The following is a 25,938-nucleotide window of genomic DNA, read 5'->3' on the forward strand; positions in this document are numbered from 1 at the left end:
CCTGGCAGCTGGCACATAGAAGAGGTGCAATAATCAAGTTAGAATAGACTACCTTGTGGAACGGCACATTCTTTGAGCACCCAATTACTTAGAAGGTTCTTTCAAGTGATTGGCACATTGTCACTTCTATGTATTGGTTCTGGTTTTATACTCTAGGGAACATACAGAGCAATCATTAGACTATTTTCAAAGGAATAAAGGAATGTGCTTTGGGCTTCTAGTTCACATAGAGCATCGCGCCTAGAACTGAACACTTATCTAGGTGTGGTCTCACCTCAGAGTAGAGCAGAGCCATTGCTATACTCATTTGATAGGCTATCCTTGTAATAGAGTAACTTGGGATTACATTTGCTTTTATCTCACTATAGATTCATGCTGACAAACTCCCCTCGGTTCTTTTTTAAATACCATTGTTTCCAAAGAGTATCTGCAGGTGCGTTTTTTTTAACACAAGTTCAAGATCATACATTTCTTCTTGTTTAAAACCCATCCATGTGCTCGCTTCGGCAGCACATATACTAAACCCATCCAACTTGATCTGAAACGTCAGTTGGCTAACATGGGAAGAGATTTTAATCCTGTTAGTTTACTATTCTACTCAATTTCATAGCATCTAATTTATAAACCTTACTAGCTGTGTAATCATAGATAAGATCTTGACTTAATTACTTCAAGTCTTTTCCTCATCTGTGAATGGGGCCAGTAATGAGATTGGGGTTACCATGAGGAATAAATGGTCATAAAACACAAAGTGCAGTCCTTAGGACATTATATGTACTCAATATACTTAACTCTTAATATTTATTCATATCATTGATACCAAAGTTGAATAGGGCAGATACAGGACAGATGCCTGTGTCAGACCACTCAAAACCACTCTCCCAGGTTTGTTTATATATATATATATTCATTAATAATGGTCTCATGTAGCCAGCCCATTTCTATTATTCTGCCCACAGGACATATTAGAGAATTTTTTTAAATGCATTTCTCAAGTACATTGTCTCTGATATTTCCTAGATTGATTTATTCATCTAAAATACTTTCCAACCCCCCCCCCCAAATTTTTTTTTAGTTTTTCCAATTTGTTCTTAGTGAACCTTTTAAATAACTTTTTCCAAGACATTGAGTACTACCCTTATTTCTTTTTAAAATCTCAAAATACCAAGGCACCTGGGTAGCTCAGTGGTTGAATGTCTGCCTTTTGCTCAGGGTGTCATCCCAGGGTCCTGGGATTAAGTCCTGCATCAGGCTCCCCACAGGGAGCCTGCTTCTCCCTCTGCTGTGGCTCTGCGTCTCACTGTGTGTCTCTCATGAATAAATAAATAAAATATTTAAAAAAATAAAACCTCAAGATACCTAAAAAATTTCTACCTCTTGAGTAAAGAGCATATGAAGTGATTTATTGATACTGGTTAATATCCATTATTTACAGGTAGAAACCCTCAAAATTGTACAGAGAACCATTAAGAATATAGATTGACAGTTTTATAGACAAAACAACAACTGGAAAATAGTTTTAACATACACAACATACAATTATGAAAAAAACATAGAACACAAATTGTTCTACCAAATAGATTCCAAGGTTATTAAAAGTCTGCAAGGCAAACTTTAAGTTGAAAAACATGTTTAATAGGTGTTACATGGTTTAAAAAAATTAGGTATAATGTAAAAATGTTTTTTCCCCCTCACTGCAAATGGGAGAGCCAAGACAACTTTTTACCCCAAATCTATACATTTTGAAAAATAATTTATATGTCTAGCACAAAGAAAAAAACTGAGAATGTTTACAGTTCTGTAAACTATGCCTTTCATGAAATGCAAACTGTATCACTTTTAACAGTTAAAAATTGTGCGATCAGAAATCGAATGTTCCCTTTAAAAGGTACAATTGTACCTTCATTGACTTTATACCTGAGCACCAAAGCTGAAGTCCTAAGTGTCGTCTTGGAAAGCTATTCTGAAAATGAGCGAGAAATCAAAACTAGCCGGTTATCATCTGGAGAATTAGGCACCAAGAAGGAGATTATCTCCTTAGAAATGCAACATTAACAATAGAGAAGATCCAATTAATTAAGCAGCTGGCAGATCTCTTTGTGAACACAGCAAAGGAAATCCACATAAGAAGATCCTCCATAAAGTCCTTTGTCTTCTACCAGGAACTGTCGGAAAACCATTTCTGGCTGCTCTCGCTGCTTTACTATTGTCAGCTAGGAAAAATAACAAGGTAGGTGGTTATGAACATTCTCTGAATGTCGCTCAATTTTGTATGCTTAAATTTCACCAAAATTATATTATGTCCACTGTGTGTGAAGCTTTAGAGGATGATGGGAAATTGCCTATTATCCAGAGTGGAGGGAGGCACTGACCCCCAAACCATAAAACCCAAGACATACAAGTATAAGTGGCAACAATGAAACATAAAGCACCATGGGCAAGGCTTCAGAATGGTACTATCACTGGAGTCTTAAAGGATAAGGTAGGATTTCCTTAAAGATGGGGTTTAGAGAACATTCCATAATGGGGTGCCGTACACCACATTCCAAAGATGGATATGGCTGACATGTGAACTAACAGTCTCAAAGTCAGTAGAAGGTTAGGGATAAACAACCTTAAGATTAGGGACAAAAGCCTAAGTGAGTTGGAACTTTTGAGGGAATCATGATCCAGTGAAAGTGCTGCAGAACAAGAGGAGTTAAAAAAAAAAAAAACAACAAGAGGCGTTGACTGGTAGCATATAGAATGCATTAAGAGATGAGGGAAACTACATAGGAAGCAGTTGGAGGCATTTAGGTAGAGATGATTAGGATCTGAATTACAGGGCAGTAAAGGTAGAAAGGGAGGAGATTTGAGAGGTGCTACATGGGTAGAACATGTGATCCTTGATCTCAGTGTCATGAGTTCAAGCCCCCCATTGGCCAGGAACCTACTAAAAAAAAAAAGAAAAGAAAAATAAACACAATTGAGAGGTGCTACAGAGATGGACTACACAGGGGACTCTTGTTCCCTGCTCCTAACTACTATCTAGGGCCATGCCGTCCAGAAGTGTAGCCACCTAGATGTGATTATTGAACACTTGAAACATGGCTAGTCTGAACTGGGTTGTGCTGTAAATGTAAAACACAATGGATTTCCAAGACTTAGAGAAAAAGAAAATGCAAACTCATTAATTGCTTATCCATGTGGAAATGGGGACATGGCACTGGAACAGCTGTGTGGACAGGCACACTCCATTCCAACATGGAGAAGCAAAACAAACCTTTGATGGAAGCTTCAGACTTGCAACCTGGTGAGCCTGAAGCCAAGGCCATTTTCTTTTTACTGATGGTGTTACCCACCTTCTCCCAACTGCCACTAGGCCTCTACATTGTGTCTGATGGCCAATGGCAATGTGGATCTGGCCTCAGTGAAAACGCCCTGGCTGGGATTGGGCAGTATGAGACATTGTGAATGGATGGATTTGAGGCTCTGATTTCTTCAGAATTTCTTTAGAATTTAATTTCTCTGGAAATGAATGGGGGGGGGGTTCATACTACACATGTGAGGGACATATTTTGTTGCTGCCATTCACTTGGGTTATTTATTTTCCTGTGGTGCTCACTGTAAAACCTTTGATGAAGTGTGTCTGGCTATGATATGAGGTGGGAAATAGAACAGGAAATGAATTTCAGCCTAGGAATAAATTTAGCTTTAAGGTAAAATAACAAATATTCTGGCTCAGGTTGCCTGGGGGGCTCAGTCAATTAAGCATCTGACTTGGACTCAGCTCATGATCTGAGGGTCCTGGGATTGAGCCCTATCTAGGGCTCCCTGCTCAGTAAAGTCTGCTTCCCCCTCTCCCTCTGCTCCTCTCTGTGCTCATGCTCTTTCCTTTCTATCTTTAAGATAAATAAAATCTTAAAACAAAACAAAAAAGCCCTGGCTCTACCATTTGAGTTTCTACAGACAAAGTTGAACTACTCACTACTCATTCCAGAATGACACAGAAAGTATGGTGGAAGGTTTCAGGAAGCAGATTCATGGAAGTGGTGGCAAGTAGTCTTAGCTGTCTTAACATGCTGGTGGTCTTCTCAAGGAGTAGACCACAAAAATAAGAGGAAAAAGTACTGAGATGAACTGAGGAATCCATATTTTATCAGCCCCTTCCCTTTACATTTCCTTCTATAGGGAGGAACATAGCCTTATGTAGAGTGGCAAGAGAATATTCAAATGATCAGTGCTGGTTGCCTCACAGCCTCCTACATGGAAGAACTGACCATCTCAAGTAGTCCCTGTTTATATTCTCTAGGCCACAGTACCAATGGCCTTAAAGAATCATGGCCTGGGTGGCTCAGAGGTTGAGCGTCTGCCTTCAGCTCAGGTCATAATCCTAGGGTCCTGGGATTGAGTCCCACATCAGGCTCCCCAGAGGGAGCCTGCTTCTCCCTCTGCCTGTGTCTCTCTCTCTCTCTTTTTGTCTCTCATGAATAAGTAAATAAAATCTTAAAAAAAAAAAAAGAATCATTGCACTTCAAAAGCCTTCTCATCTCTCACTGCCTGCCCTCATAAGTAATGAAAGTGATTAGGATGGCCCAAAAGAATGAGGTGAATGAGAAGACAGCCAAAGACACAACTTAGGGGGACACCAACTCTTCTTATGGGGGAGATAAATGAAAGGAAGCCAAAGAAAAAGGTCAGTGAGAAAGGAGCATTCTGACAAAATACAGTTTTGAAAGTTGACAGAAGAGAAAATTTGAGGAAAGAGGTAATATTCAATTTTGTAAGTGTTGTAAAGGGATTGAGAATTTCCTTAGCAGTTTGCCCATTTTCATGTAGCTGGAGACATGGGAATGAGGGAATATAAGCAGTTAATAGATGGCTTTTTCAAGAAGCACAGTGATAAAATGCCTGGTATATTGTTAGTATTTAATACAAAAATAAAAGGGAAGCAGAATCTTGGAGAAACAGGAGCTTCAATGAAGGTAGATTTGCTTTTTGTTTTTTGTTTTTTGTTTTTTTTTAAGATTTTATTTATTTATTCACGAGAGACACACAGAGAGAGAGGCAGAGACACAGGCAGAGGGAGAAGCAGGCCCCGGGCAGGGAGCCTGATGCGGGACTCGATCCCAGGACTCCAGGATCAAGCCCTGGGCTAAAAGGCAGGCGCCAAACCACTGAGCCACCCAGGGATCCCCAATGAAGGTAGATTTGAACTGCTTTATAAACTAGAAAGGAACCAATGGGAGGGGAGTAATCTAGAAAACACATGTGGAAGAAAAGAATGACAAGGGCATGGAACACAGAGCCTGGAGCAGGGCAGTACGAGAATTTATCAGTGAGACATTTAATTTAGGTAATCTTCCCAGATAGAGCGTGATAGCAATCTCTTCTTGTTCCTCCATAAATATAAAAGCATGGAGACAATGATGAGGTCTACAAGGGCCAGATCCTTTTTTTTTTTTTTTTTTTTTTTAAATTTATTTATGATAGTCACAGAGAGAGAGAGAGAGAGAGAGGCAGAGACATAGGCAGAGGGAGAAGCAGGCTCCATGCATCGGGAGCCCGACGTGGGATTCGATCCCGGGTCTCCAGGATCGCGCCCCGGGCCAAAGGCAGGCGCCAAACCGCTGCGCCACCCAGGGATCCCTACAAGGGCCAGATCCAGAAGGATTTGATTCTACTGTTCTTGACCCTTCCGTTCCAGCTTTTGTTCCCTATTCAATCTTGACTCTTTAAAAGAGATCTAGAGATTCTATAAATGTGTTTTTATTTCCTTTGTGTGGTCTATTTTCAAATGTCAGGGCCAAGTACAGTGGACTAAGCAGCTGGTGCTCAGCCTGTATCTGCCCCGATCTAGCCAGGATACAGTAATGCACGTGAGTGAACTCCGCAGAGCCTCACTTTCCTATCTGTTAGATGGTGCTGGAGGGAGATGAAAAGTAGTAGGAGGACCAGGTATCTTCTAGATTCCTTTCAACTCTAGTATCTGTAGATTTTAGATTTTCAAGTTTGTTATACAGATAGCACCTTGAAAAGGCCCAAGTCTTATAAACAACAGATACATTTGCAAGTGGCACATAAGAAAATTTGATTTAAGGATGCAAGACAAAATTAGTTAACATGCAACTGCTCATATCTTATTTACATATATTCAGAGCTTATTCCAGGTATTTTTATAAAAAGCTAATAACATGCACTATTAGAGCAGATAGGAGAAAGCAGAGGAGAGAGAAGTTTTATTTGTCCTTGAAGGAGAGGCTACTGAGCACAAAAATGATCTCCACATTTCGCCTCTTCTCTGCAAATGGAGCAGGTGGTGGGGATGCTGCTGCTGCAGCTGGAATAAAGGTGGATGGATCATCATTGCTGTGCACTCAATATCGTGGTTGTCAATTTTTGTTTCATGAAACCTTAGATTTTATTACATGCCTCCAGGCATTCAGAATATTATATGAAAAATTTATTTAGTGTGAGCCTTCTCTGCCATCTCTAGGTCTTGCCTTGAAACTGAACTTGAGTAGATGTCATGTGATGTGAAAAGAGTTCTGGAAACATTCTGTGTTCACCCAGTCATCCTAGAGATTATAAAGCTCTTCATTAGTTCAATTTACCTCAGCTCTGCCTAAAGTTGATGTGCACATGCATTAATATCTTTTATGGTTAAGGATGTTGACTTAGATTCCTATCACATTTATGTTTCAGGGGAAAATGACCCATAATACCCTGACTGTTGTAGAGGTCCACCTCCAGGTGAGTGTCCTATACCTCTGCAGGGAGTGGCACAGTAATAAAGCAGCATCAACTGTACATTTTAAATTCTAGGAGAGTCTAATATTGAGCTGGAGAAGGAAGATAGGTAAGTAGCTGGGACTTAATAACAAGGTATAATTTTCCTGAGTTACAGACATTTCATGTTCTTTTATTCAAACTTAAAACTTCTGAAGGGCTTAGAAGGGCTAGAATAACAAACTTCTCAGAGAACATAAATCTAAAGTTGTAAAAATAAAATTTTAAAAATGTTCTGAATGATAGTTCTGTAATTAAGTACTTTTAAGCACTAAAGGCAGTCATTTCATAGTCTGTTAATGGTATCAATTGCTACTAAGCCATGAAAAGTTCTTCATGATTACTAAGTTAAACTTACTAAAATAACCTATGGTCAGCCTGTGGTGATAGCTATTTACTTTTACTTTTATGTTTTCATCTGTAGAGTAGGTAGCTATATTAGAGGTTAATATGAGGTTTCTATAAAAAAGACCACATGATAAAGACACAGGACATGCATTTTAAAAGTCTGTAATGAGGGACGCCTGGGTGGCTCCGCAGTTGAGCACTGCCTTTGGCTCAGGGTGTGATCCCGGATTCCAGGGATCAACTCCTGCATCGGGCTCCCTGCATGGAGCCTGCTTCTCTCTCTGCCTGGGTCTCTGCCTCTCTGCCTCTCTCTCTCATGAATAAATAAATAAAATCTTTAAATAAATAAATAAATAAATAAATAAATAAATAATAATAAAGTTTGTAATGAAATTTTTAAAAAACACAAAGAAAGGAAAAAAATAAAATTTCATTCTTACCTTCATTGAATATGGCCTCTTTTGTTGGATAATACTCATTATCATTCTGAGTGTTTGAGAATATGGGTTTCCAACCTCAGGCAGTAATGTCTAAATTTAAGAAAACCAAAGTTTAAGTTTCAGTGTAATTGGTAACACGTAGAAGCAGCAATGAGATTATCAGAATGTAAAAGTTAAAAAACATCCTTCTACACCATATTGGCTTAGTTTGTTTACCTAAAAACCAAAAGTGTGAAAAAAATGCACTAAAAATTAATTATTCTAATTGGCATATACTTCTGCGAATTCTAACCTTCCATCTTTTGAAAATAAACCTCCTTCTCTGGAATTTGACACAGGTACATCACTATAACTACACAATGGGTATATGTTTTATGCAAAGGATATCTTTAGATCATTCACCGTATTTAATCCCCTTGTAAGGTGGCTATTTCAAGGCTTTATCATGGGAGAAAAGGATGTACCTTATTCCTACAGTGGATCTGTTGCCATGTGAATCATTATCATGTTTAGAAAACGCCATCTAAATACCATTGTTCCAAAATTAGACAAACCATCAAATGCTGATTTTTCAAGGAGACTGTGGCCCCTGAGATGTCCCTGAAATCTGGCTAACGGCTTATAAAAAATAACCATCTACCTAGACATGGCCTCCAGGGAACATGAAGGATCTGGACTTCATTTCTTCCAATAAGACAGGAAAATGCTAATGCCTACTTTTCAAAAAAAGATATCAAGAGCTAAAACATCATCTGTGAATCAGCCATTGGAAAGCCAAAATAGAACATTTTACCATCAAGTCACAAGTGTCAGGAAAAGATCATGGCCAATATTTTCCACAGGAATTGTGTTAAAAAAAAAAAAATTCATTATTTATATTCACATTCCATCCCCTATATGTGTATTTTTTGACATTAAGGTAGATCTTTTTATGTAACAAATAATGTTAGTACACTTCACATACATGTCTTGAAGTGCCAACTGTCTCTGAAATGAAAGTGATATTTAGTTTTTCCTTTTCTTTTTTGAAGGTGGAGAGGAGGCACACTGATATAAACATCAATCTGTTGCTTTGAGATAGAGAAACTTTGAAGATTTCTTTCTTGAGTAATAATCAATTTAGCAAATAGACATTTAACATTTACTCCAATAATACATTGTGACAGATGAGGAAGCGTCCTTAAATTTTATATAAGCATTCCTCAAATTCATAGCTCTTTGTCTATTGAATTTTAATTTTTTATTTTTTAAAAATAGCATTTCTAACCATTCCTTAATTTTAACCACATGCAAGCATCTTGCTATTTCTAAATTTTCATCTTAAAACTAGTCTCTTAGTAGGACATGGACACCTTTAAAAATATATTTTTGACACTCACAATGGATATGCAGCTGTCTAAACTGACCACCTACCTAGCCTGGAAACTTGATCCTGTCTCTTCCTACAAGATATTATGTATCTATCTTCATAACAGAAATTGGGGAATTAACTAGACTTAATTCAGTTTTCCATCATACAAGTTTGGCCTCAGGCAACAAATCTGCTGAGCTATACATGTGAACTCATAAGAAATCCACCATTAAGCAGATTAAGACAATAGCCATCATAGCAATGGTGCTCATGCCACAATGGTCTTTAAATAAGATCTGCCATAAATGTTGACTCTCAAACAAATTGTAATTGCTGGTTTTTCCTAAGGCACTTAATTATTTTTTTTTAAGATGTTATTTATTTGAGAGAGAGAGAGAGAGAGAGAGAAAGCACATGAGTGGTGGGGAGGGGCAGAGGGAGAGGGAGCTAAGCAGGGAGGCCAACATGGGGCTCAAGCCCAGGACCCTGAGATCACAACTGGAGTGGAAGGCAGAACTTTAAATGACTGAACTATCCAGACACCCCTCTTAAGGAACTTCAAAAATAAAGTCATTTGTATTCATTTTATATCAAGTCCACAGTCTCTTATAATGAGAGGAGTATATAACTTATATATAACAAAGGGGTATAATAACCTGTTTTTGTAAGATTATTATTTTGCAACTCACTAATCTGACATAGTCTTAGTCTGTAGCTGAACATGTATAAAAGATTTCTGCATTCTTCTAAATATGCAGTTCAGGGATGAGTACAGAGTATAAGAACTAAATTCACTTTCCACCTGAAAGAACTGGTCTCCAAATCTTAATTCATCTATAAAACATTGACAACAATATCCGTCTCACTGATTTGTTATGAGAATTAAATGGAATGATGTTTTTAAAGTATTTAAAGCACAGTAATGAACACATAGTAAATGATTGGGATGTGTTGGTAATCTCTAATTAGAGTCATGTATTTTGGTTGTTTGATAATATATTTATAGTATATATATAGTATAGTATAGTATATATAGTATACATAGTATAGTATAGAACTATATATAATATAGTTCTTTCTTATAAAGAACTATATGCCTAATTGTTCTTTTTTACTCTGTAGTATGTGGTTGCACATGAACACGAAACATTTAAAAATCTGTACATTACCAGGGCACCTGGGTGGCTCAGTTGGTTAAGTGAGAGTTGGCTCAGGTCATGGTCCCAGGGTCCTGGGATTAAGCCCTGAGTCCGGCTCCCTGCTCAGCAGGGAATCTGCTTCTCCCTCTAGCCCTCCCCTCTACTTGTTCTCTTTCATACTCATTCTCTCTCTCAAATAAATAAATAAAATCTTTTTTTAAAAAAGAATTTGTGTATTACCACAAAAACGAAAAAAAAAAAACCTACTTACCATATCTGTGTTGACATGTGCAAAGGATGGCACATTAAATATTCCTTGGACCAGTTCTGGTGGGCTACTAACTCCTAACCATAAGAACATGTTTAGACCATTAGCCAATAAGAATATTCCTTCTTCTGAAAGACGGGACTCAGAGCAACGAATAGCAGCAGGAAGTGTTGTACTCTTGACATCTAAAGTGTGCTATAAAGGCAAAGGCAGGAGAGTTAGTCTGTCCTCCTCCCCTTCTCTCTCTCTCTCCCTTTTCCTTTCACCTCTTCCCTTCTTTCCTTTCAGTGCATATTTAATGAATGCTTATTGTGTGTCAGGCATTATTCTTGTTATTAGACAGTAACTGTTCAAGCTGCCTCGAACAGCTAATCATTTTTTGGAAGGAATAAGAGGCAACAAATAACATAAATAAAATACACTGAGTTTTAAATGGTGTTAAGTGCTATGAAGAAAAGCAGCAGAAAGTGAGACAGACAGGGCATGTCAGTGCTGGTGGTACAATTTTAAACAGGGTAGTCCAAGAAGGCTTGTTGGGAAGGTAACTTTTGAATAGACCTGAAGAGATGAGAGATGGGGCCATGGGGATCTCTGGGGAAGAACATTCAAGATAGAGGAAACAGTTGGTGCAAAGATCTGAGGGCAAGAATCTGTCTCAGATGTTTCAGGATCAGCAAGAGGCTGGGGAACCTGGAGTAGAGTGAGGAAGTGGACAGTAACAAAAGATGAGATCAGATAGGAAGCAAAGGAGGTTAGTACGGACCGCACTGAGCCAAGGCAGTAGGAAATGTGGTATTTACTGAAATGGGAAATCCTACAGTGTTTTGAGTAGTAAATGGATGTGAGCTCATAATTATTTTAACAGGATTACTCTGACTTTTATGCCGAACACAGACCAGAGAGGCAAAGGTGAAAGTGTCAAGGTTTGCTAGGAGCGTACTGTCATAGTTCACGGGAGAGATGATTATGCTCGAATCTGGGTGGTGACAGATTAAGAAGGAGAGAAAGTAATCAAAACCTGGACATTCTTGGCAAGGAGCTGACATGTTTGCTGGTGGATGAGATGCGACAGATGAATGAACTAAGGCAGTCAAGGGTGACTGCAAGCTTTGGCCGGAAGAATTGACAAGAGAGAGAGCAGAGGCAAATGGGGATGGAGAAGACTGCAGGAGAGTAGGAGTGGAGAGGCAATCAGGGCTCAGTTTAAGGTGCCCATTATATACCCACAGAGAGATGCTTGGTAGGCTACAGGAATGACACATCTAGAGTTCAGGATAGAGGCCTGGCTGGAGATATAAACATGGGAATCAGTGTGTAAGTGGCATTGAAAGGACAGATGAGCCCCCTATGGGGTTGAGTGCAGATAGACAAGAGAAGCTTCCCAAGGACTGAGCACCAGGATGCTCTCACAAGAAGAGGATAAGCTAGCAAAGGCAGCAGGAAAAGTGGCCAAGGAAGCAGGAGAAACTAGGAGAAGTCAAGTGAAGAAGGTGTTTCTAGAGGAAGAAATAAACTATGGCAGATGCTGGCGAACTGCCCTTTGGATTTAGCAACATGCTGGCCATGGTGACCTGGGCAAGAAGATTTTAGTGGAGTGGTGATACTCTTATCCTTAGAGTTCTAGTTTTCTCTGGCAAATAGGTTGTTGCTAATTCAATTTTATCTGAAAATCAATCATTTTTTAATAATTCATACCTAACATTCATGTTGAAAGAATAGCTTTTTAATTTCCAACTTAATTTAATAGAGATTGTATTGTTACTGAGAGCCTACATGGGACTTTCAATATGGGAATTAGAAATATGCCATCAGCCTTCCCCTCTTTTATCCCTCAATTATAACTTGAACTTGTTAGGTCTCAGAGAAAAAGAGCTTAGTCACAGAGTACAGAGGCATATAAGACATTAAGACTGACTTCAAATAAGTGGAATACATGCAAAGTAAATTCTCTGAGGGCAAGTAAAGTTGTTCCCTTGTAAAGTGTAGGTGCCCTCAAATATATGCTGATTTGTAAATCCTTAATTGTATTTGGTCAAGGCTAATCACAGCCATTCTAATTAAATGTGGTGACTCTTAAACACTCATACCTTGTACAGAAACAAATACACGTGTGTACATGAGATCTCATGTACACACATATCAGTTGCCCTTAATGCTATAAGCTTGGCTTGAATAATTGAAGCTTGGCTTGCTCCAACTTATATTCTGACTTTTCAACCTGCCAATTAGAGCATGAGGAAAGAAAAGTAATCATCTGAGCAATTTGCTGGAGTAGGAACACCTCGAATCCCCCACCATCACCATCACCTTTCTGAACACATGTTGATGCCCATACACAACTTGCTCAAAGAGCCTGTCTGTGCTCTCAGTCCCACACTACATACTCCGAAGGCATTAGTGCCTTTAAATTTCTTCTCAAGAACAAAATGTTTCAGATATAACATATGGAAAAGGAAAATATATAACATATCCCTTCCAGGCTCCTCTAGGAAATGCACCACTGCATTATACTTACTATTGGTAGAAGTTGGGGATAGAAGAAAAGCTGAGAGTCGGCCACACCCATGGTCATGACCAGCTGTCTCTGGTATGCCCGCTCATCTGTTGAGATCTCTGGTCTGCTAAGCAGCACACAATTTTTTAACAAACAATTCATGTACACTGGTAATACTTTCATGGAATCTGGTAAAATAAGCTGAAAAAGAAAGACATTCATTTCATGTGCTTATTAGCCTTTATCAGAAGGAACCCTGAACTTTCTCTGTAAGACAGAACCATCATTTGTTTTTGAGGTGAGGTGAGGATTCAATGATAAGTCCAGATAAAGTACGCAGAACACAGAAACTGGCACATGCTAGGTATTCACAGAACGGCAGTTAGTTTTCTCTCGGTGCTTTGGCAGGAGGCAGTCCCTGCTCTGTCTCTTACCAGGTGTGTGACCCTGGGCAAATCATTCTCCCTTTTCCTAGGTTTTCTCATCTAAAACTGGGATTGTTAGGAGGGAGGATCAAATGATTATTATGAAGCACTTATAATGGTACCTAGCATATAGTATCACACATTTATTAAATACAATTAAATAAATGATTTCCTAAACTGTATTACCAACCTTAAGAACAGTATTTTTAAGAACAGTATTTTTTCAACTGTCTGTGAGATATCGCTTTATTCTTTTCATGCATCTTAAATTCACAGTTAGTCATAAACTCATGAAACACATATTGAATGGTGTCATGGGTTCTATGCAAAGTGTCAACGATATTCAGAGGAATAAGAGACAGTCAATGTCACAAAGTGCCGAAGTCCATCAGAGATGACAGATATAAACAGATAAAACATAACAAGGAGGTTGCAATACTATAGATACAAACTAAAATAGGAAATGCTTCATGGATTTAGGTGTGTCACTGCTGAATGGCAATAGGCAAAATCAAACTCCTACAATCCCATAAATATGTTCTTCCTCTTATGTTTCCTATTTGAGATACTAGAACTACCAGATGAACCCTAATATCATTTTTTATTTACCTTCAATTAGTAAATGAATTATTTTAATTCTGTCTTTCTGATCCACCTGTATTCTCCTTCTCCATCCCCACTTTGGCTCATGTGAGCTCACTCTTACTATTCTGAAGTACATACATACTGTAATGTGATGCTGCAAATACAAACACAATGTAGCACAAAACACAATGTAGCACTTCTGGAAACTTATCCTGATGAATTAAAAAAAAATATTTACAAATAATTTGTATTGTTTAACCTTCTCCCAACCCAATTTTATAAAAATGACCAAGAATCAAGATGGATCTGAGTGTCACTTCCTTCCATTCAACAATAGGTCAATGGACAAGGAAATACCCAAAAGAAAAAAGATACATAGAAGATAATGATCATTTACAAATATAAATATCTGATCTATAAATTCATGATTTTTTTTTTAGTGTTCTCTTTTTTTTTAAGATTTTATTTATTTATGAGAGACACAGAGAGAAAGAGAGAGAGAGAGAGGCAGAGACACAGGCAGAGGGAGAAGCAGGCTCCATGCAGGGAGCCCGACACGTGACTCGATCCCAAGTCCCCAGGATCATGCCCTGGGTTGAAGGTGGCGCTAAACCACTGAGCCACCCAGGCTGCCCATAGTGTTCTCTCTTAATGATGAAAAAGAATATATACTTATCAGAATCCACACTGAAAAGAAAATTTCCCTCATGACTCCATTAGGATTTATTCCTCAATTTAAATCTTTTCATATTTTAAGTTTTTTCTCATGATCTACTAAGTAAGGAGTGTATAAGAGTTTTCTAAATGGTTCAGGCAAACCTATTTCAGGACAATTCTACTTTGTAGTTTGTTTCCCTTCTCCTCCTAATCTTTTTTCAGAGAATCAAAGACAGGTAAACACGTTTCCTCATCAGAGTAGAATACTCTTCTTATAATTTTTTGTCTCTAGTATGGAAGGTTTTTATTTGACAACATTTGCTACTGCATCACTTTTTCAAGCAAAGAAAAATATGATCAAAAGATGTAGGAACCAGGTCATAATCCTATTCCAGAGCCATGTGGCCTTAATGCTTGGCCAGTTATCAGTTAGGTGCTTTACATATTATGGATTAAGAATATTCTTAGATTCTCATCTAGAAGCATGTACACACAGTTTTTAAAATATCTTATAAATTCACTGGTTGCTTTTCATTAATCAGGTTATATTAAGATAGTTCAGAAATCTATTGTCCTAAATGCCACCAAGGGGTGAGCTTCCTGGCCTATGATGGCCTACAGTACTAAAAGTATGACCAAAAGAGATTGGATCAGAGGGGACATGCAGAAGAAAACAGAGGAGGTACATATAAGGAGGAAAATTGACGATGGAAAAGAAGAATGGAGTTAGGGCACAAAAAACCTTAGTCAATGTTTTTGAGGTGGGAAGAAAATGTGGCACTATAAACCTTACCCCACCTCTCTGGATCCCCTCCATAAATAACAATCATTCTTGGAGAGAAAAGGTACAGGTGAGGAAGGCATAGAAATTCACCTGAGTCCAGTTTGATTGAATTTGGAGAATTCTTCTCTGAGTTTTGAAATGATGGAAGTGGTGATGAATTTTTAAAAAACAAAACTATTTTGCAGTTAGGTGCATCTGACTTGCCATTTGAAGTCACTGTACTCTCATCCAATGTAATGTATTTAAGTTCGGAAGAGTACATTATCAGATGTAATAAAAAGAATCTACCTTGCTTATATAAGCTTAACAAATTGTTTTAATGTTGTTTGTAGTTATGTCTTTTTTTTTTTTTTTTTAAGATTTTATTTATTTATTCATGAGAGACAGAGAGAGAGGCAGAGACACAGGCAGAGGGAGAAGCAGGCTCCATGCAGGGAGCCCGACGTGGGACTCAATCCTGGGACTCCAGGATCACGCCCTGAACTGAAGGCAGACACTCACTGCTGAGCCACCCAAGTGTCCCTGTAGTTATTATGTCTTAACCCAGCATCTAAATATGACCTTCAGAGTAGATGCTGCCTTAAATTTTGCATACTAAGTGCCTCTCTTGCCTCAAGCTAGTCTTGGCCCTGTTCAATAAAAGCAGATCTTCTGAGGTCCAGTGTCATATAATCCAAGTATACTGTTCTCAGATGCTGTTTCTCACAAGTGAACTGTGGATGGGCAATACATCTGAAGTTACATTCTCTGAAGAGAACCCGAAGTCCAGCCATTTCATGTTTTTAAGTGAGAGTATATTTTAATATACTACTGTCACTAAGTTATAAAATCCCTACATTTTCCCCACTCCATGATGGATAATCATAAGATATCTAAATTATGTCATTTATTATAACACATCACTGGTTGAAATGTACACTTGAAATGTGCTCTTGGAGAAAGTAAAATCTCATGATAAGAATAGGAATAAGTTCTACCAACTTTTTCAGAGAAAAATCTGGCATCATCATGTTTTTCTGCCAGAAATAATTAAACTGTATAACCACATGATCTAGTAGTAGAGACAAAGCCTTTAACTTTCAAACCAGAAGGAAAAGACAGATTTTATTTCTTTCCTTAGATAGGCAACAGATTTGTTTTTAACTTAAGGTCTTTGAATCCAGTTGCTTTAACATTAACAAATACACTTTCTGAGAGGACACTTAACTATACCTGTTCTCTTTAAACTACTCCTTCTGAAGTATGAGATACTCCAGAGACAGAATGTTTCTAGAACTGTAAAACAAACTAAAACTGGAGTGTAAAATGCTCATGACTGGACTAGATCCAGGTGCACCGGTGGGTTTTGTATAAATTAAACAAGTATACTGTGAAAGAGTACTAATACTGGAGTTCAGTTACCGAAGTGTCAAATGTTTCGGATGATAATGAGGAGTGACACTGACATACAGATTCAAGAGTTCCTTATGTGACTGTCAACACAGGACATAGAAGAATGGGCGGCTAATTTAATCACTTAGAACAGCACAGAAAGGGGACGCCTGGGTAGCTCAGTGGTGGAACAGATATCTGCCTCTGGCTCAGGTCATGATCCCAGGGCCCTGGGATTGAATCCCGCATCAGGCTCCCAGTAGGAAGCCTACTTCTCCCTCCGCCTGTGTCTCTGCCTCTCTCTCTCTCTCTGTGTCTCTCATGAATAAATAAATAAAATCTTAAAAAAAAAAAAAAAAAAAGAACAGCACACAAAGGATTTTTTTGTGAAAAGTCCAAGCTACTAACTGCATTTTATTTTCCTTCTTTACCCAGATTATGAAATTTGCTCCCCACCTTCCAATTTTACCTACATCATCTCTGTTTCTACGGCCTTACTTTTGAGTGTGGTTTCAGATGTCCTCTCAGCACCCATTTTTGACAATAAGTTAACCACAAAGCTTTCCCATCTGTTGTTCACTGTCTTCTCTTTCAATCCAAATTCTATATTCAGATATTCAACTAAAATTATGAAAAGTGGCATTTAGCTTTCTTTGACTGACAGAGAAAAAAGTGAACAAGAGAACAGATGCAAAAATACATATGAACATGAGATTCTACTTTTTCTTTTATCTGAGAGTATAAATGAGACTTATTTAAAAGATCTTCTAAAAATTTCAAAGTAGTAGATGATACACACAGACATTTCCTTCGACACTCTTTATACCTATTAACTTTTAAATACAAGAACTCCATATTTATAAATTATATTTATGTTTATAAAATATAAAGAAGCCATTCCTGCCATTTGCTCATGTCAACTATGATTATTAACATGCCTAAGAAGATATTTAAGCACACACATTTCTCAACCAAATATCCATCTTTATATGCAAAAGAGAATCCCATTTATATTATAATACTTACATATAACATTCTGTGATTTAAACATAAGGTAGTGATTGTCAACCCAATATGCACACATATTTTTTGGTTCATGCATCTCATAAAGCCACTAAGTTTCTTAACGTTGGCTGTAAAAAAGACTATAGCCTCCCCAAATGGCATTCTCAATCTTGGTTGTATAGTTTACTACACAGCATCTAAGTGCCTGGAACATCATAAGCCTTCAATAGCTAAATCTGAAAGAATGTGTAGTTGCTTGTAATGCTTTAGGATCTAAGTACAGTAGGAGAGTTACCTGGCTTGCTGCAGACGGACTTGCACAATTCTTTCGGTAACATGCCAACATATGGGCAGTCTGATTAACCAGAATTTCCCGGATAACCTTCAAGGGCTGGTGTAGAACTGCTTTAAATGCTAGTTGCACAAAACAATGAAAATGGCATCAAAGCCTTGGCTCAGAAATTAATCCCTTCAAATGATAATAATAACAAACAAACTGCTATTATCTTCAGACCACCCGGCAAGGAATAACAGTGTTTAAAATGTTAGAGTCATTTGTTAATATTCTCCATTTTACTGTGATGATATACATACCCAATGGAGAACAATGGCCTACCTCTAACAAAAGGTAGGTAATTGGTCCCAATTTTTCCACAGAATATTTCAAACAGAAACCTACACATCAAGAAAATAAAGACCAATTTGCTATCTTCTGATGTCCTGAATTCCTACGGGCTGGACTGCTGTTTCTTCTAAACTTTAGTTAGTGTAGAATCTCAAAAAGGGGGTGTGGAGGGGAGAAGGAACCAAAGAAAATTCTAACTTGGCCCCTCCCATTTCATAATGATCATGGTATGGATAGGCAAGTTCAGCCCAACATTAGGGACATTATCCCCTGGTGGTAGAGGGCATACTCACACACCATACTTAGAGTCTAAATATTACTTTCCTAAATTTCAACTCAGGGATCCCTGGGTGGCGCAGCGGTTTAGCGCCTGCCTTTGGCCCAGGGCGCGATCCTGGAGACCCGGGATCGAATCCCACGTCAGGCTCCCGGTGCATGGAGCCTGCTTCTCCCTCTGCCTGTCTCTCTCTCTCTCTCTCTCTGTGACTATCATAAATAAATAAAAAAATTAAAAAAAAATTTCAACTCAGAACCCACTCCAGAACCCACTGAAGGAAACTTTGAATAAAACTGTATAGTGTGGGCCTGAACTGAGTTACATCACTATTAATCTGGAATTAGAGATGCTAATTATTCTCCCAGGTACTCAGCTTTTCTAGGTGCTGAATTTGCCCACCAAAAGGCTATACTACCACAGTAGTTGTCAGTTATTAATTCAATTAACCAAGAAGTGTTGACTGAATTATTAGGCAAGATACACCGTATCACAGGATTAGCAGAGTGTTACCTGACTTGGCGAAGAAGTTGATAAGGGCATCTGTCTCACAGCTCTTATAGAGATCAGCCAGTTGGGAGCTGCAGTTCAAGCTAAGATTGTGAATCCGAAGTCTTCTCTGACCTCCGATGGTTGTGTAAAGCACAGCACACTGCGAAGGCAACATCAGGGATACATGTTTTTCTGGTCAACATATCCACTCAAGCTAGCCTGATCTTATTTACATTTACAGAACAATGTATACAGCTCAAAGACCTCTAATTCTTCCACAGATCTTTTTATGTTATGCTAATGGTTGAACAATTACAAGGGAGGTATAATGATAATTTATACACTGGGTTTCTATGTAGCACTTTATTGGTTTAAACTTAATTTTTTTTTAAAGATTTTATTTATTTATTCACAAGAGATACACAGAGACAGAGACAGAGAGAGAGAGAGAGAGAGGCAGAGACACAGGCAGAGGGAAGCAGTCTCCATGCAGGGAGCCTGAAGTGGGACTCAATCCCAGGGCCCCAGGATCACGCCCTGAGCCAAAGGCAGGCTCTAAACCGCTGAGCCACCCAGGGATCCTCTAAACTTAAATTTTAACTGGGCTTTCACACACAAGTTATCGCTTTGCATCTACTGCTAGTCTACTTTCACATATCCCAGATTTTATCACCAGGGATTCAATTCCCTTAAAAACATATGGCTAACTTTACTGATGTACTTAAGTCTTATGCTGATGATACACACATTTCAAGAATGCAAACAAGTATCCATTTTTTCAAATATCTGTGATTAAAAAAATAAACACTACTTAGAGTTCGTCCTCAACTTAATGCCAACCCCTCTCCATTCTTTAACGGTGATGCTAGCATCTGAAAACCATGACCATTAGATGTAACTGTTCTTGTTTTAATTCAAGATCTCCATGGCTTCTACTTTATTTACTAAAAAAACAAATTCTATTTATACTTGCATATAATATAATAACGCACTTAACATGGTGCCTGACGTATGGCAGGAATGCAAAAAAATGAATGAATGGGTGCTAAAGCTTAAAAGAAGTGAACACTGCTGGCAATCAGTTTGCTAATGCCTACAACACTGACTACAGTCTGTGGGACTCATGTGATGACATACAATTGCTACTTCATACAAATAGCATATGTAAATCAAAGTGCAGAGAATACACAACAGAGTGCTGTAATTTAATGACTTTTGCCTTTGGAGCAATAGATGAATTTCTTTACAGAGAGACTAACAGAGTTGATGGTATTTTAGTCTCCCCAACTGACCATGTCAGTAACAAACTAAAGCACCAAAGATGGAAATATGTTTTAAATTACCTGGATTAAGGCTCCACTATCTTCACCAAGTTTGTCATCATGCTTGAACTCCACAGTCACTGCCTTATCACAATCAATGGCTGCCATTTCCACATCAGTGGTGTTGTTCATAAAAATTCCCCCAAAGAAATCGGTAGCTCTGAAACCTAACAATGATAAAAAATAAAAAGGGACATTTTGTTCCTATTTAACTGATTGCTATTTTTTCTGTTGGCTGGTTATTAATTTGAAGAGGAAATAATTACACAACAGAGAATTGAAAAATAGTATAATTGAAAATTACCTGTGCTGGTACGAACCCTCATAATAGCATCAAATCCTATTTTCTTTTCAATATCATTTCTGAGGTCATTCAAAAATTGTTGGCTATCCATGTGCATCTAAAAAATAAAGTAGGATCAATGCCCACCAGATGGCAGTAAAATACTTAAAACAACAATTCTTAATTTTTAAAATCTGATTAAAACCCACTTTTTCCAGATAGCGTAGAAAGGACTCTTAAAGCTTTTTCAATTTTACTTTGTTTGCAATCTTTGGTCTTACCAAATCCCTTAATTAGTTTACAATATAAATACGTAAATAGATTATTAAAAATTATTGATGATAAATAAAAATAGATGATTAGCATTTGTCATTTGTGTTGGGGGAACACTCATTCCCACTCCATGTTTCCATGTATAGGTACGTAAGTTAGAGACACTCCCCTGACCCCTTCTTCTCAAGTGAGGGGAGGTGACTTATTTGATTAGTAAGTCTGAGTTAAGGAACTGGGTAGGCATAGCTTAGTCTATTTCAGGTCCTTTTTGGGGGGAGGCAGCCTGCCTGTAGTAGGCATATACTTTTTGCCCCTCAATATGTTAAGTTTTTTTTTTTTAATTTTTATTTATTTATGATAGGCACACAGTGAGAGAGAGAGAGAGAGGCAGAGACACAGGCAGAGGGAGAAGCAGGCTCCATGCACCGGGAGCCCAATGTGGGATTCGATCCTGGGTCTCCAGGATCGCGCCCTGGGCCAAAGGCAGGCGCCAAACCGCTGTGCCACCCAGGGATCCCCAATATGTTAAGTTTTGAAGGTACTGTTGTCCACAATGGTAACTGTGCCCACCCTGTACCTGGGTATAGAAGTTTGCTATATTGAAGGGTAAAGCATTAGCAAGCCCAATGCCTATATCGTGCTGACTTTTTACTGTCTCATGACTCTGTCTCCTAATTAAGGTTTGAAAGAAAGAGGTATCATGAACTGACCCTCTCCCCAATCATAACAGTTTAAAACAAATACATAGTTACTTTTAAAAACAATTATCTTAAATATATTTAAAATACTAAAATTTCATATAGAATATATTTTCCCCTATCATGGAAGCCTACACTGAAATTCACCTCTGAGGCTAAGGGAGCTCAATCTGTTGCCAAACACTTAGGGAACAGGAAAGCAATTGCTTAATCACATATACATATGTCTCTTTCAGCTCTAGAATTGCTATTTGTCAGTTGTCCACAAGGGGGCATAGCTTTCTTAATCTATGATTTAACACCAGAAGTCCAATGGCAGTAGAAAACCTGAGGTGAACAAGTTGCTGGCTTTTACCTGGAAATTGTTGTATTTGTAAAGGGTTCCTCCAGTGAGCTGAGGCACGAGACCCAAAGAGGCCACATCCACATACTGGCTGGGAAAGAGGAAGAGGGTCACACAGCAGCCATGAGCCACACAGTCCTTGGCCAGCGAGTCATAGACATTTGTTTGGGGCTGGAAAAGTATCTAAAGAAAAAAGATGCACAATTCCAGGGAAAAATGTTTTTGGTTTCAATTTTTAATTTCTGAATTCTTTTTAAATGAAAGAAAAACTGTTTCCAGTTAAATGAACTGGGCTAAAGGAATGAACTATGGTAATTATCAGTGTGGCCATTTATTCAACACCCAGTGTGTGCTAGGCTCATGCTGTATGAAATACACGTGTGTGTGCAATGTTATTTGATCCTCAAACAATGCTAATAAAACTGATATGCTTTCTTACCTTTACAGATCTACATGAGGCAACTTGTCTGCTGTCAGGTGGCCAGTAGCTAATGCCTACATCATGGTCTTACCCTTCCCACTGACTTGTCCCCCCTGCAATGGCTTATATGGTCAGAGGGTTTGAACAAAGTACATTTTGGACATTGGTACCTCTACTTCCTGTCTTAGGAGTGTCATATAGTGCAGTCTACATTCTCTACCTTTATTTTCTTTCTGCATTTCTTCCCATTTCCCCATTTCTATAATAGTCTTATCACCCAATCTCTTACACAGATCATACATGAAAAAAGTTTGAGGCCTTATTTTAATTTAGGTATATTTCAGACATCAGTTTTTATAGAAATATAAAATTTCCTAATTATTTACAATTCAAAATATTCCTGTAATATACAATGTCCTGGATTTATACATTACATTTAGCTTCTCTCCCTTTCTTATACAAGACACCTTCACTCTTTCTTCACTCCCCTTTAGAAACTGACATATGGACACTACAAAGGGCCATTGTTTACAAATACCTTCTCTTTGTCTGTATTAATTAGCTTTTTGTCATCTCTGTTTCTGAGCTTCCCTGGTGCTTCTGCAGTCGGCAAGGAGGAATGGAAGATGAACAGCTTCCCGGCACAGTCTGCTGCCTAAAAGAAAAAAATATATAGAAAATGACTTGGGTGGGAAAGTTCTATTTTAAGGCAATCAGAAAATAAATTAAAATATAGGTACTTTCTATGAGCCACACATTATATATCTTTTAATCTTCTCAATAACCTTTGTGTGCTTGGGCAAGTACTATTCTCTCCATTTTACAGACTGAGAAACTGAGTCTTAGATAGGATTGTGATTTGCCTAAAATCACATAAGTAGTAAATAAAACAGCCAATATTTGAATGTAGGTCCATATACAATGATGATATGAAAAACCAGTAAGAGGATGTACTACAGGGAAAATACTTTCTTGTTTAGCCTACAGTATACTCTTTCAGGACCAAGTGAATCCCATGATTCAAAAGTAAATAGAAATCCTGGGATCATAGTACAACACAAGCTCTTTCTTTGAAACCTTTCATAAACATAGATCACACCTAAAGTGTTATTTCAAGGAAGAATGCAAAGAATATAGCAGTTGTGGCAACAATAGCAGTTGTGGCAACAATAGACACAAGAAGCTAGCTGTTGGGCAAGATGACAAAGGAAAAATATGTGATAGAGATTATGTATCTGTAGTCCCTAGGAAGCAATAAAAGGATAATTTAGGTTCCACAAAAGTTGGTTTGGCATTGAAAGTATTTAAAATCTTATTTAAGGACCAAGAAGTAATATACTAAGCAGCATTTACTGAAATTAAATGATCCAACATATTGACCCCTCCAATCTTGCCTTTCACCAAACAATCCTGGCATATTGCTGCCAGAGCTCTCTCTGAAAAAAAACTAACTGTTCTGATCATGTATGGGGCATTTCTCCTTAAGAATCCTGGAGACTTTCTACTGCATGATGAAGTCCATATTCCTTTCTCTGTGTGGGAACAGGGAGGGTAAAAAACAGTGAGATGAGTTGCTGGCAACAATTGCTGTGGGCAGCTCTGTGCCAGGCCCTTCACACACTTTTCTTATTTAATACTTAGAGCCTTTCGGAGAAGGTAATGTTTGCATTTTAAGGCTAGGAAAGCTGAGGCTCATCCAGTTTGCCCCAGGTCATACAGCCAGTGACCCTCTGGCCTTTCAAGGCCCTTTGGAGTTCCATCTGCATCTCTTTCCAGTCTAATCTCCACATTTTCTTTCTTTTTTTTTTTTTTTAATCTCCACATTTTCTACCCCCTGCTACCCTTTGCATTAGAAGTTTCCATCATATAAACTTTGCTTTCCTAGTATACACCATGGGGTTTACACATCTCCATATCTTTGCACATTCTGTTCCTTTAGCCTAGAATACATTTCTCCTTTTCTTGGCCTGGAGCTGTTGTTCACAAAGGCTGGGTTTAGCAGCACACTCTGGTGTGCCTGGGTCATTTCTTTAAGATGTGTTCTAAGTCATTTGCTACTACTAATAAATACGTGGATTTGTGAATGATTTCCCTAAAAAACAAAAGGAGATAATTCAAATTTAGCCCTGTCCTAATGTGTCTCACTAAGTGACATTCAACATGTTTTGTGGAGTGGGTCAGAGAGGGATCACAGCTGACACACCGGGAAGGGTGCACAACCTGTGCCTCATCTTGTCTTTGCTGTGGTCAGCAGTAAGCAGCAATTTTATTGCTGCACTAGCCTTCTACTGAAAATTATTGATACAGCATAAGTAAGAAGAAGGTAAGAATGAGAGAAGAAACATACATCAGGCAATGACCCTACATGTACATATACACTGCACAGGAAAAGGCAGTATCAATGCTTTGGCCAATAAGACACATTAATTCCTATGACTAAATCTGAGTAAAATGTATAATAATATTGATAATGACATGTTAAAAATTTTGAAATTCTAGGACTAATTTTTTTCATTTCTATCACTGTCATTCTTATAAAAGTACTTTTTGTTTGTTTTAATTCTTGTAACAGAAAAGGTATGATGGGATCCCTGGGTGGCGCAGCGGTTTAGCGCCTGCCTTTGGCCCAGGGCGCGATCCTGGAGACCCGGGATCGAATCCCACGTCAGGCTCCAGGTGCATGGAGCCTGCTTCTCCCTCTGCCTGTGTCTCTGCCTCTCTCTCTCTATCATAAAAAAAAAAAAAAAAAAAAAAGGTATGAAACCTTTTTTAAAAGCCCATCTTCTCCCCAACTTTTCTTGCATGACCCACCCACTTCCCCTAAGAAATTTACTGTCAATCCATCTAAATATTCATTCACTTCTATCCATCTAGATAGTCTCCACTCATACAAGTACTGTAAATGTATACCACGGTATCTAAAGAGCATGGGTCCTCGTTCTTATCTGCACAGATAAGAGTCCCAACCATTTATTAGCTGAGTGATACTGGGCAAATTATTTGACTTCTCTAAGCCTTAGTTAACTAATATGTGACACAGTAAAAATAGTAGCTACAGAAAATATTGTTAAGAGAATTCAACAGGCCAGTACATGGTGTTAATCATAATTAAACATGTACGACTGCCTTGTTAATATTACCCATGGAGTAAACCTCTAAATGAAAAAATCAGAACCCATTAGAAAAATAAAGTTCACTATTGAGAAAAATAAAGTAGCCATATTTGTTTCTAAATCATTTGCCAGTAAGTATGTCTTAATTTTGGATTTATAATTTCATTAATCACATATTTACAAAATATTCTGGAAGAAGCAATAAAACAAAAAGCTCCTAGGGCATTATATGCTTTAAATCCCTATAAATCTGTTTTTACCAAAATCTGAGTGTGCCCACATTAATGCACCATATAGGATTGATAAATGACAATGACATATTTCATTCTTATTATGATGGAAAACAGGTGAGAAAGGCTGGCCTGGAGAACCCATTGTTCAAAATTTCTCTACTGTCCATTCCTCTGAGAGATGTGTTAATATCACCCTTGACAGAGTTGGTTGCCTCTACCTCTGTGT

The 25,938-nt window shown here is 38.1% G+C and overlaps 1 protein-coding gene across 4 annotated transcripts in view; it reads right to left on the reverse strand.

Moving 5' to 3' along the window:
* Window positions 1-1,382: 1,382 nt before the first annotated feature.
* The window catches only part of SEC24D (SEC24 homolog D, COPII component), a 104,711-nt gene continuing 80,155 nt past the window's right edge, over window positions 1,383-25,938 (reverse strand). For all 4 annotated transcript variants that reach the window (XM_077882447.1, XM_077882448.1, XM_077882449.1 and 1 more), the window contains 10 exons: window positions 22,905-23,021; window positions 21,958-22,128; window positions 20,653-20,749; window positions 20,370-20,515; window positions 19,048-19,186; window positions 17,931-18,049; window positions 12,830-13,009; window positions 10,318-10,509; window positions 7,557-7,646; window positions 1,383-2,213 (listed from right to left, as the gene is read on the reverse strand). In XM_077882447.1, coding sequence (XP_077738573.1) covers window positions 2,073-2,213; window positions 7,557-7,646; window positions 10,318-10,509; window positions 12,830-13,009; window positions 17,931-18,049; window positions 19,048-19,186; window positions 20,370-20,515; window positions 20,653-20,749; window positions 21,958-22,128; window positions 22,905-23,021 — 1,392 coding nt within the window. In that variant the 3' untranslated portion in view covers window positions 1,383-2,072. The remainder of the gene's footprint in view (window positions 2,214-7,556; window positions 7,647-10,317; window positions 10,510-12,829; window positions 13,010-17,930; window positions 18,050-19,047; window positions 19,187-20,369; window positions 20,516-20,652; window positions 20,750-21,957; window positions 22,129-22,904; window positions 23,022-25,938) is intronic.

This window comes from Canis aureus, chromosome 33, assembly GCF_053574225.1.
Source record: "Canis aureus isolate CA01 chromosome 33, VMU_Caureus_v.1.0, whole genome shotgun sequence".
NCBI classification, from domain to species: domain Eukaryota; kingdom Metazoa; phylum Chordata; class Mammalia; order Carnivora; family Canidae; genus Canis; species Canis aureus.